The following is a 12235-nucleotide window of genomic DNA, read 5'->3' as shown; positions in this document are numbered from 1 at the left end:
CCGTGGTCAGCTGGCAGTTGCCACAAAAGTTCCAAAGGCGGGGAAGGAAGCGCTGGAGTGTGTGGAGGATGGGGTGTGGTGACAGGGAGGGGCCCAGGACTGCTCCAGGGACAAACCCAGGGGCCAGGTGACCACAGGCTGCTGGCTTGAGGAATGGGCAATGAGGGGTCTGGGGGACACAGCCCGCTAGGAAAGCTAGGAAGGCATAGCAGAGCAGCCTGGAGGGCTTCCAGGAGGAGGCCAGGGGCTTGGGATGACAGGAGCGTCTGATGGGGCAACAGGGATGGAGAGGAAGTAGCCAGAGATGGACAGGGCACCCCACGAGCGAGTGACGGCCACATCAGATCCTCCAACTGAGAGTAGTAGCCCCAGGCTGCAGGGCCGCAGGTGGGTCTCAGGAAGGGCCACATACATGCAGGGTTCCAGCCTAGCCCTGCTGGAATTTCCCCATCTGTAAAATGGGCATACACCTGGGACTTCCCTGGCGGGCCAGTGGTTGAGACTCCATGCTTCCACTGCAGGGGGACGGGTTTGATCCCTGGTCGGGGAACTAAGATCCCACATGCCGCACAGTGTGGCTCAAAAGCAACAAAAAAATGGGGATACACCTAGGTACAAGCAACCAGCTCTGATGAGGCTCAGGGGGTGGAGTGCATCGATTCGTGGCCCCCAAAAGATACACCCCTGGAACCTGTGGATGGGAGCTTACAAAAGGGTATTTGCAGGGACTTCCCTGGAGGCGCAGTGGTTAAGAATCCGCCTGCCAATGTAGGGGACGCGGGTTCGAGCCCTGGTCTGGGAAGATCCCACGTGCCGCCGATCAACTAAGCCCGCGCGCCACAGCTACTGAGCCTGTGCTCTAGAGCCTGTGAGCCACAACTACTGAGCCCGCATGCCACAGCTACTGAAGCCCATGTGCCTAGAGCCCGTGCTCTGCAACAAGAGAAGCCACCGCAATGAGAAGCCCGCGCACCGCAACGAAGAGCAGCTCCCACTCGCCGCAACTAGAGAAAGCCCACACGCAGCAACGAAGACCCAACGCAGCCAAAATAAACAAAAATTTTTAAAAAGGGTCTTTGCAGATGTAATTAAGAATCTTGAGATGAGATCATCCTGAATTAGGTTGGCCCTAAATCTAATGTCCTTATAAGAGACGGAGGAGGAGACTCAGACACAGAGGGTGAAGCTGTGTGAAGACGGAGGCAGAGGCTAGGGTGATGCAGCCTCAAGCCCAGGGATGCCTGGGGCCACCACAAGCTGGAAGAGGTCGGAAGAATCCCCCCCCACCCCCCCACCGCCCTCCCCGCCTGCCCCGCAGCCTTCAGAGGAATCGCGACCCTGCCACACCTTGGTCTCCGACTTCTGGTCTCCAGAACGTGGAGAACAAATACCTATTACTTTGTGGTAATTTGTTACAGAGCTTCAGGAAACCAGTATGGGTGGGTGGGAGGGCGATGCTTAACCCGGGGCCGGCCCACACTTCAGTGGCAGAGTAATGGTGGCGCCAGTGGCCCCAGCTGACCTGGAGCGAAGTCAGGCCATAGAGGGTTACGGAGGCAGCAGGGACTTGAGGCATGGAGACCACCCCCCTGCAGTTTGGCCCCAAGAGCAAGAGGAAGAGCTGTGGCCGACTCCCACCCCGGCCAAGGGGTCTATGGTGGTGGGCGTGCGTCCTCGGGAGGGAGGTGGGACCTGGAGCCTGAGCGAGGGTCCCGACAGGGGTGGGCCGAAGGGGTGTTGGCCTGGTGTCTGTAAGGAATTGAGGGGTCTCTGGGGAGCTGCAGGGAGTGGGCTTGTCAGTTTGCGGCTGAAATAAGAGGAGAGAAGGGCCCCAAAGGGCCCAGGTGCCCGGGAGCTCGGCAGGGGATCGTGGAGATTGGGTGGCTGAAGGACCCACCAGGGGAGGGTGAGGCCCGGGGCCGAAGCCCAAATCCAGACCAGGCAAAGCCAGCCCCCTGGAGGGGTTTCTGAAGACGCAGTGGTTAACCGGCTGGTCCCCCAACCATGGGCAGGGCTGTCACCTATGCTGGTCTGAGGAAGTGCTGTCCCAGGACTTTCCAGAAACACCTGAGGAGACTGCTTACTGCTGGGTACAGGGTTGTGAATATTGTAAGTGTGAGGCCAGAGACACTGCAGCCCTCGGGGAGAGAGAGGGCCAGGCCAGGGTGAATTCCCTACCTTGCCGTGAGAGGCCCTGGATGCAGCCCTGCCTGAAGGTCATGGGTCCCAACCTCTCAGTTATAGGCACTGATAAGCTCTTTGTTTCAGCCACTGTGAGTTGGAATAACTGAAACTCACAAAAACCCAGAGGGACCGCATTCTCAGTCAGGGAGCTGGAAAGCATTTCCGGGGGCGTGGGGAGGGGAAGTCCTGAGGGCAAGCTCTCGTCCCCCTTGGCAGTTGGCTCTCTTGGTTCACAGGTCCAGCACATCAGGGTGACCCTGGTGTCTTGTCCCGGCATGACATGGGTCGCCATCTTCCCAGCCTCCAGCACCTGTGTCCTCACTGCCCAGCAGTTGAGCGAATGTTCCATATTTTAGACTTTTGGTCATGGCAGAACCCCACTCTAGTAAGAATTTCTGTGTTGGTGAAAATCTGGCCTGTCTCTGCCACAAGGAGCAGTGGGCTCAGATCATGGTCCCCCCTTGCCAAAGCTCCTCAAATTCCCCCAAAGAGAGGCCGACGGCAGGCTGCAGAGTCAAGTTTACTTTAATGAAAAAAGAACAATTCCAAACACAAGTCTGGGTTGAACAGTCATGCCACGAGGCCAGGACCCCACCTCCTATACCCCCTGCATGCTCCCCCAGCTGTCCCCGAGGACGTCCCCTCTGGGGGAGCAAAAGGGACAGAAATGGAGCTTGGGTCCTGGGCATCAACATGCAGAGGTCCACCTTGACCCTCAGGGAAGCTAGATGCTCTGAAGCATGTGGATCGCATGCTGAAGGTGCCGGCGGGCAGCCGGAGCACAGCCGTGGCTCCGCAGGACGCCCAGCGGGTAGGAGGTGCCAGGCTGGCCCTGCTCCCAGACCGTGAGCCGCAGCTCTTCACACCCACCACTCAGCACGAGTTGAGCCTGGTCTCCGCTGCAGCTGACCTACCAAGGCGGGAGGAGCTGGGTCCGAGGGGAGAAGGGGCCCTGGCCCTCGGAGGACAAGTGGATAGGAGACTGAGGTCCCCGTGATCTGAGTCTCAGTGGCTGCCCCACCCATAGGAACTCAGGGTCAGGAGCCCAGGGCTCTACCACACAGACAGGGAAACTGAGGCTCAGATGGGACTCCTCTGCCCAGAGCCACCCACTGAGACCTCCTACTCTTAAGCCTGTGCCCTGGGGAACAGCAGCTCCTCATGGGTACCAGCTTCCACAGCTGCTGGGCAGGGCCATTTGAAGACAATCCTCTAAGACCCGGCCCAGGCCAGGGTACTCTGGTCTGAACAGAGAGGGGATTTTTACTATAAAATAAAATCATAGTAATTTTTAAAAATAATAAGTATTGTATACTAGTGCGTTTGAAATCTGTTTTAGGAGTGGCTATGATGTCCCAGGGATTGCCAGGACTGCGCAGGAAAACCTAAAAATGATTCTGCAACAAAATGACATTTCGACAGCTGCTACAGGTAACCACACAGGACGATGACCCTGAGGGACATTTTGCTGTCATTCAGACACATTTTATTTCCGATTTTCCTGGGGCTCCCCCCAGAAGCGTGCAATGTAACAGCCCTGTTTGCGGGGGGGACCCTCACTCACCTGCACCGTCCCATCACTGAACAGCAGGAGTGAGGCCCGCTCGGACACCAGGAAGCGCAGCAGGCAGAGGCTGGGGGCTGCCAGCCAGGCGGCTGTGGACAGGCCCCCCTCCTGTGGACAGACCCAGCCACGGGGCCTCAGGGCCGAGGGCTCCCACCGCCTGGCACACCCCCCAGCCCCACCCAGCCCTCACCTCTCGCAGCCGCCGCTGCATGTATCGGGCAAAGAGCCGAAGGACAGCCAGCTTGGCACCCAGCAGGGTGGGCACATCCCTCAGGGCGAACGTCTCCAGCCTTCCCCGGTCAGGCATGTAGATGACTTGGCTGATGGGGGTGGGGGGTTGCACAGGGCGGTGCCAGCTGTCAGGACCTCCATCCTGGACACCTCACACCCCAGGACACCTTCTCACGCAGCCGTGTCTCTTGGACCATGATGTGAAACCAGCTCTGCACGGACCAGCCCTCTCTGTTCATCCAGCCCCGGCCCCTCCCCTGAACTCCAGACCCTTGGAGCCACAGACTCAGCCTGTCCACGCTGAGATCCTGACGGGCCGCCACAACTACTGAGCCTGCGCTCTAAAGCCCGCGAGCCACAACTACTGAGCCTGTGCGCCACAGCTACTGAAGCCCACCTGCCTAGAGCCTGTGCTCCGCAACAAGAGAAGCCACCACCATGAAAAGCCCGTGCATCGCAACAAAGAGTAGCCCCCACTCGCCGCAACTAGAGAAAGCCTGTGCGCAGCAATGAAGACCCAATGCAGCCAAAAATAAATTAATTAATTTAATTAATTTTTTTAAAAAAAAGTGTGAGTCTGACCCCTCCTTCCTGCCCCAACCCCAACAGTGGCCTGTGAGGCTCTGTGACTTCATGTCCTTCCCCTCTCCCTGCCATTCCTCAAACCCACCATGCTCAGTCCCATCTCGGGGGCTTTGCACATGCTGTTCCCTAGGCCTCAGATGCTGTTCCTGACGGACTCTTTCTCATCATTTCTGTCTCGCCTGAGCGTCACTTCTTCAGAAAGGCCCCCCTTCCACAACCACTCGGTTGAGAGTCGTCTCCACTTCCCCAATCTGTCACCTCACCTGCTTCGTTTCCTTCAGAAAACTGCCACCTGAAATCAACTTAGTAATTCATTTGTTTAGCATTGTTCTCCCCGACCAGGCAGTAAGTGCCTGTAGGTGTGCACAGTAGATGTGTAATAAATCTGTGAGGAGTGAATGAAGAAAGCCAGGGAGGAGGGCCTGGCCTCCCAGGGGGATAGGAACTCCACAACTTACCCCTCTGCGGGACGCAGGGCCATGTGGGTGCCATCCCGAAGCAGGACACCACTGCCCCCGTCTGACAATTGGTAGCCGAAGCCGTACTTGCTGGAATAATCCACCCACTTGGGGGCCCAGAGGATGGGCCGCTGCTCTCCTGGGGGGTCCTGCGTGGCTGGCACAGGATGAAATGAAGTGAGCAGCGGTCCTGGAAGGGGCGGGCGGAAGGACGGCAGAGGCACAGGAGATGGAGAGTAAAGTCCAGGGAATAGAACACCAACTCTTGGGACTTCCCTGGCGGTCCAGTGGGTAAGACTCCGTGCTTCCGCTGCAGGGGGCACGGGCTCGATCCGTGGATGGGGAACTAAGATCTCACATGCGGCCAAAAAAAAAAAAAAAAAAAAACAACCAACTCTTGCCTTGAGGCGGGAGGACTGGCGGACCCTGGGTCCAAAATACCGTAGGGCTTTGCTTTATTTCATTAAACATTTTTTGTATTACAAAATAAAAATTGCTCAAGGCCATGTGGGATCCTAGATTGGATTGCAGAAGAGAAAAAGGGCAATCATGGAAACCCTGGGAAACCCCAGTGGCCCAGGAAGCTGGGCCACAGGAGAAGCTGGAAGTCTGTAATACAGTCACCAGCTATCTGTGCTGCTCCTACCTGGGGCGCCAGAGTCCAGGCAAAGCTGCAGGCTCCTGATGGCTGCCTCTACCTCCTGCCTCGGGCTCCCCTGGGGCCCTGGGGAGACAGATCTCTGTGGGGGACAGACAGGCCAGGGCCCCTCCAACCAGCCCCACCCCAAACTCCCACATCCGGGAAAGTCCTATTTTCACCCCAGAAGGATTCCAGACATCATTGTCATTTTACAGGTGGGAAAATTGAGGCCGGGAGAGGGGACGTGGTCCTGGCAAGGCAGGATCTTTGCCCCCCACTTCTCGACCCTCAGTCCTGCCCACAGCTCCCACCTACGATGGAGAGTCTGCTCACCCGCCGGGTCACTCCCAAGGGTCCCCTGGCTGAGCAGGTGGACAGGGCGCTCAGGGCACGGAGCCCCTCCCTCTGACAGGGAGGCCTGGGGAGGGAGCAGCAGGGGTTGGGGGCTCTGGCCTCCCCCCCTGAAGACCCCCTGGCTTCTCCCTCTGCCCAGCCTCCCTGTGAGGATGCCCTCCACATTCCCCACCATGCCCCCCTCCCCGCGCCCTCACCTCACTACCGCACTCCATGGAGTCAGGGTCAGGGCCGTCTTCTCCTGGACCTGAAGCCTCCTTAGGAGTGAAGGGGCCTGCAGGAGGCACGAGGATTGGGGGGCGGGCAGAGCCTGACCCCATGCAGGGCGAGACCTCTGCCACCGACATCCGCCTCTGCTGTGGCGGTGACATTTCAGAGCAGGTAGGGAGGAGGACAGGCGTGAGATGCGGGGCGCAGGTAGGAGCAGGTGAGGGGGCGGGGCGGTACTCACAAGGCCTCCGGCACTGGGGCAGCAGCAGCCGGCCCACCCTCCGGAAGAGCCTGCCCAGAGGCTGGGGGATGGAGAAGATGGGCAGGCTGTGGCAGGAGTGGGGCGGCAGCCGGTCCGGGGTGAAGCCCTTCGGAGTGGAGAGCTGGGCGTTAGCACGCCACTCCTGAGTACCTGGGCTAGCTGGGGGTCCTGACCCACACCTGGGTCTGCTGAGACGCCCCAGAGAAGGGCAGCCCCGACCCGCTGACACCCCACACCTGCGTGAAAAAGTCATCCTGCAGCAGGTGGTCCAGGCTGGGCCGCTCGGCCGGGTTGGGTGCCAGCAGGCGGGCGATGAGGCGGCGTGCATTGGGGGACAGATGTGCAGGCTCGGGGTAGCGGCCGTCTCGGATGTTCTGGTACATCTCCGACAAGGGTGCCGCCACGAAGGGAGGGGCGCCAGTTAGCACCATGTACCTGGGCCGGGTCGGGGGCAGGAACCTGGGTGCCTGCTTGCATCTGTCCTGGGCATCCAGGGTTGCCTCACACCTACCTGTGCACACCTGGCCACACTTTCCCACACTTCCTGACTCCGTACCCACGTCACATCCACTTTCTCATAGCTGCCCTACATCTGCTCCCACCTGGCCATTCCTGTCTGCTCAGGAGACACCAGCATCTGTCTGTACACCTGCCTGCTCCTGGGTTATACCTGGACACACCTGCATATACCTTTCCAGGTTTAGTTTATGCATGCTCACACCTCATACCTGTACATATGCCCTCATCTGCCTGTGTATCTGCCACCTGCACACACCTGTCCACACCTCTGTGCACACTCAAAACTATCATCCCGCCATATGCCCTATTCATACCTGCACGCTCAGATGATGGCAGGTGTGTGCTCCCACCTGCCCCCCGAGCTGCACACACTGGTCCTGTGTTTGCTCATACCTGCCTGTGCCCCCACTCAATCTCCCCTGTACATGCCTACACCTGTCCTTACCTGCCGGCGCCCGCTCCCACCTGCCCACACCTGGCCCCAGCTGGGCAGTCCTGCCCCCCTTCCCCAGGCCCGGGGCTTCGGGGGCCACTCACATGACGCAGCCCAGAGCCCAGATGTCCGACTGGCAGGAGTGCCCGTTTCTGGACACGACCTCCGGGGCCAGGAAGTTTGGGGTCCCACAGAGCACTCTGGGGGGCATAACGGGGGCTCAGGAAGGCTGGGGCCAGAGCCGGCCCACCCTCACCCACCCAGAGAGCCCGCTCAGAGCCTCCCGGTCACCTGTGGCAGCGGCCTCCTGGGCCCACCCTGGTGGCCAGCCCCAGGTCTCCGATCTTCACCTCCATGTTCTTGTTCAGGAAGAAGTTACCTGCCGGGGCCCGGGGGCGGAGGGGATGGGAGGGGGAGGAGCACGGCGTGTGGGTGGAATCCCCGCCCCCGCCCCGCCCCCACCCCGCCCCCGCGGCCCCTTCCGCGTCCTCACTGAGCTTCAGGTCCCGGTGGACGATGCGCCTCTGGTGCAGGTAGCGCAGGCCGCTGACCAGGCCCCGCAGGTAGTAACGCACCTCAGGCTCTGTCAGCGTCTGCCGCGCCTCCAGCACGTGGGCCAGTGACTGCAGGGGACCGGCAGGTGCAGCACCGGCGCCGAGGAGACACAGGTGAGCCCAGGTTAGGCGGTACAGTGAGTTCCAGGGACCCAAGAAGGCAAAGGTAAATTCAGCTCTCAGGTGGATGTGGCTGATTGTGGGACAGGCAGAGGTGAGCTCTGAGCCCCAGGAGGAACGTACGAGTTCAGATGGGCCGAGGGGGCCACAGTGAGCTTTTCGGCAAGAGACGAACCCAAGGTGGGTACGTTCTGGGCAAAGGAGAGCTCAGGTGTATTTAAGTGGGCTCAGGCAGTTCAAGGGGTCTATGAAGGTGCAACTAAGTCCAAGTGGGTTCAGGAACAGGCATTCCTGCCTGTCGGACATCTGGGCTCTGGGCTGCACCGTGTGAGTGGCCCCAAGGGCCCCGGGCCTGGGGAACAGGGGCAGGACTGCCCAGGTGAGGCCAGGTGTGGGCAGGTGGGGCCTGGCTGAGTGCAGGAGGGGCACAGGTGGGCATAGGTGTGCCGAGGTGAGTCAAGAGAGCCTCTGGGTGGGCAGGTGGGCACTAGAGCATTAAGGGTGAGCATAGGTGGGCCTAGTGTGGTCACAGGTAGAAACAGGTAAGGAGAGACAGACATGGGAGGGGGCCACAGATGAGCACAGCGGACTGGGGGGGGGGGCATGGCTCCCTCTAGGCCCCGCCCCCTGGGCACCTGACGGCTGCAGTATTCCAACACCATGTACACATGGTCACGGTCAGCAAAGTGTCCGTGGAAGGCCACGATGTTGCGATGTCGCAGGCGGCTGTGCAGGGCGATCTCGCGCTCCACCTGCAGGCGGGGTCCCACGTGTACACACCCGGCAGGTGCCCACACCCGAGGTACCCATGCCCCCACGGGCATGCTCACCACCCCCAGGGCAGGGACGTCTCTGCGGACCCGATTTGGTCACAGGGCCCCTGGGCACTGATGCGCAGAGCGTACCTTGTCGCCGGGGCACAGCCGTCCAGCCCCACCACCGCCATGAGGCACCACTTTGAGCGCAAACACGGAGCTGGTGGACATGTCGGTCAGCTTGTAGCAGCGGCTGAAGGCGCCCTGCGGGGCAGGCGATTCACGAGCTCGGGGCACACAGGTGTGGGGACAGATGGCCAGGCCTCTTCACACACAGACACGCACACACACACACCCCTGAGACGCATGGATGCATAGCTCACATCCTCATACCTGGATACCCAAGGCAACACAACACACAGAAGTACACGAAGGCACAGGGACACATACACTCAGACACACAGACACATCCACACCTGGATATATAGAGCCCACGGACCCTAACACAGTCCCCGGACACACGGTACAACGCCCGAACGCAGAAAGCACAGACCTATGACACATTCAGACACATATGCACAGGGACAACACAACAGAGTCTGGGTCCGCACCAAGGCTCCAAGTCGCAGAACACTTGGGCGCACACCCACACCCTAGACACACAACCCACAACACAGCACAACGTGCCCAACACCGGTTCCCGCCACACGATGCACGCAGAACAGCGGGTACATCGCAGACCCGGGCGTCCACCCACGCCAGCCCCAAACTCGCGTGGACACGCGACACACGCAGAGACAAAAGCCGGGGCGCACGCTGGCTCGTTTGCGGTCGCGATCGCGCGAACGCGCCCCGTCCCGCCGGGACCCCTGCCCGGCCCGGCCCCCTCGTCAGCGGACTTGGGGTGCCGGGGTCCCCACCTTGCCGATCAGCTTCCCGCGCCTGTACACGCGCCCCGAGCTCGGGTCGCGCAGGAAGACGGAGACCAGCGGGCGGCAACTGCGCCGCCGCCGCCGCCGCCGCGGCTCGGGCTCCATCCCTCCCGGGAGCCTGGCGGGGCGGGCGCACTGGCGCAGCCTCGGCCGGGACCACCGCGCGCTGCGCTGCTCTGGGGGCCGCGCGCTGCCTGGACGCGTCTTATTGGCCGAGGGGGGAGGGGTGGAGTCCAGACGCTCGGGGCGGCCAGCGCGGGAGGGGGCGGGCGCGTGGGGGTGCTTGGGCGTGCGGGCACGCGGGGCTGGCGGGAGTTCAGGGACCAGAGCGGCGCTGGCACCCTGCACGCCAGCCCAGCGCCAGTCCCGCGCGCGCTCAGCTCGCTTGCTCCTCCAATCCTGCGCCTCCCGCCAAGCTGTGAACTGTCAACACGCCCATTTCTCTGAGCAGAAGACTGAGGTCAGAGTGATTGTCTCATTCTCTCGAGGCTTCGAGGGGAAGGGTGGGTGGGAGGGAGGGCTTGGCAGGGCTCTCCCCAGACTGCGCTTGAGGTCTGAGTCTAGTCGTCCTGAATACGTGTGACTGTGGGTCCTGGCAGGTGGGTCCCCGGGCCCCATATGACAACGCACGAGACTTGATTATCTTGGCACTAGGGAGCCACAGCAGGATTCAGGGAGGTGGGGAGGGGCGTGAAGCCCAAAGGGGCACTGCTGGGGTTGGGAGGCTGGCATATATGATGGACACTCAGTGGAGAGAAGGAGCAGGATTTGGGTACTGATGGACAGACACTGGGGGTTGTGACTCCTGGCTTGGGCAGCCAAAGAGAGGCAGGGGGATGGAGAACAAGTGGGCAGGCTTGGGCCCCCCGGGAACCATGGGAGCATCTCTGAGCTGTTGCCCAGACTCAGTTCCCAGCTCTTTCCTTGCATTGTCTCAAGTCACCCTTTCACCGATTCTGAGATGCAGGAACTGGCCTTGTCCCCATTTTACAGATGAACACACTGAGGCCCAGGGAGGTTAAGTCGCTTACCCAGCCAGGAAGGGACAGTGCTGGACGTGAATCCAGGCAGCTGCCTCTGGATGCCTCGGTATTAATCCCCAAAAGTTACATAACACAATGAATGGGGAGGGGTTAGCAGGGCTCCGTGGGGCTGGAATCAGGCCTCGGAATTTTCCAGAGACCAGATTTCGGAGTTCGGCCCAGCCAAGCCACCAGGGATAGGAAACACCTTCTGCGTTGTCACATGTCTGCCTGGCATGTCAAATGGGGGCACCCAGGGCATGGGGGACTCTGCGGGGGCCCCAGTGCATTGGATGGAACCATCCTCTGGTACCTTTGCGGGGGGCCGGCCTCAGCTCCAGGGCCAAGGATTCCATCCAGGCCAGTGCAGGGGGCCAGCTGGCTGCGGCCGGGGGAGCCCGAGTCCTCTGCTAATGAGAACCAGGTGCGGTGTGACAGAAGGCAGGCAGCTGGGGGGCCCGGGGGTCTGAGCTGTCACATCATTGTCACCCTGGAATCCACATTGGCAGGCAGGAATCCAGGTTCTTCTCAGTGGCACGCCTCTGCTGCCTGCGAATTCAGGTATTTGTTCAGCACTTGTGCCCAAGACAGACCCACCCGGCCCTCAGGAAACGGTGGAGAGGAGATCACCCAGAATTAACCAAAGCCGGGGGTCTGGGCGGGTTCTGGAGGCCAACGTCAGAAAGCCAGACCCCTTCCAGGAAGTGGCTTATCCCAGAGGTCGGTGCTCTTCTTAGCCCCACGTTATAGATGAGGAAACTGAGGCTCAGGAAGGGACATGCAAGCCAGAGTCACCAGACTGTGGCCGAACCTGGCCTGCAGTGCAGGTTGGTGCGTCTGGAGCCCCTGCCCCCACGATACTGCCCCCCAGGCCTCTCCTCCAGGGGCTACGGGAGCATAGGAAGAGCCCTCACGCTGCAGTAGGCAGCTGAGCCCACTGGACCCCCAGAAGCCTCCTGGGGGAAAGAAATCCAAAGCTCCTGGCCCAGTGCCTCACAGCAGGGCTGTCAGCTGACACCCTCTGCAGATACCAGCTCTGCCCCCATCTCCCGGCAGCCCACTGTTTTCCTGGCTGAACCTCCTCCACGGGGCTGGGGAGCCATCCCATTGCCAGCCTGCGCCCCCTCGAGCAGGGATGCCCTCCCCCAGCACTCTAGAATGGAAAACTTTATAATAAAAGGAAAACCTTAGATGTTCATAGCAGCTTTCTTCACAACAGCCAAAAGGTGGAAACAGTCCGGGTGTCCATCGACTGATGAGGGATAAACAAAATGTGCTCCACCCATACAGTGGAATACTATTCAGCCTTAAAAAGGAAGGAGGTTCTGACACTTGATACAATGTGGATGGACCTTGAGAACATCATACCCAGTGAAATAAGCCAGACACAGAAAGACACACTGTGTGTC

General features: G+C 60.5%; 1 protein-coding gene across 1 annotated transcript; it reads right to left on the bottom strand.

The window, feature by feature from the left end:
- Positions 1-2908: 2908 nt before the first annotated feature.
- PLK5 (polo like kinase 5 (inactive)) lies at positions 2909-9909 on the bottom strand (the record flags this gene model as incomplete). The annotated part of the gene is made up of 15 exons (XM_082835566.1): positions 2909-3094; positions 3749-3859; positions 3942-4071; positions 5026-5215; positions 5672-5749; positions 5999-6083; positions 6217-6293; positions 6471-6597; positions 6728-6926; positions 7548-7643; positions 7735-7822; positions 7937-8066; positions 8753-8869; positions 9023-9136; positions 9793-9909. 15 exons carry the CDS (start codon positions 9907-9909, stop codon positions 2909-2911), a joined length of 1845 nt encoding a protein of 614 aa, XP_082691692.1.
- Positions 9910-12235: the final 2326 nt, after the last annotated feature.

The sequence above is a fragment of the Leucopleurus acutus genome, assembly GCF_964270905.1.
Source record: "Leucopleurus acutus genome assembly, chromosome: 3".
Classification (NCBI taxonomy): domain Eukaryota; kingdom Metazoa; phylum Chordata; class Mammalia; order Artiodactyla; family Delphinidae; genus Leucopleurus; species Leucopleurus acutus.
The sequence above is the reverse complement of the archived record's forward strand: the minus strand, read 5'-3'. Positions and strand labels throughout refer to the sequence as shown.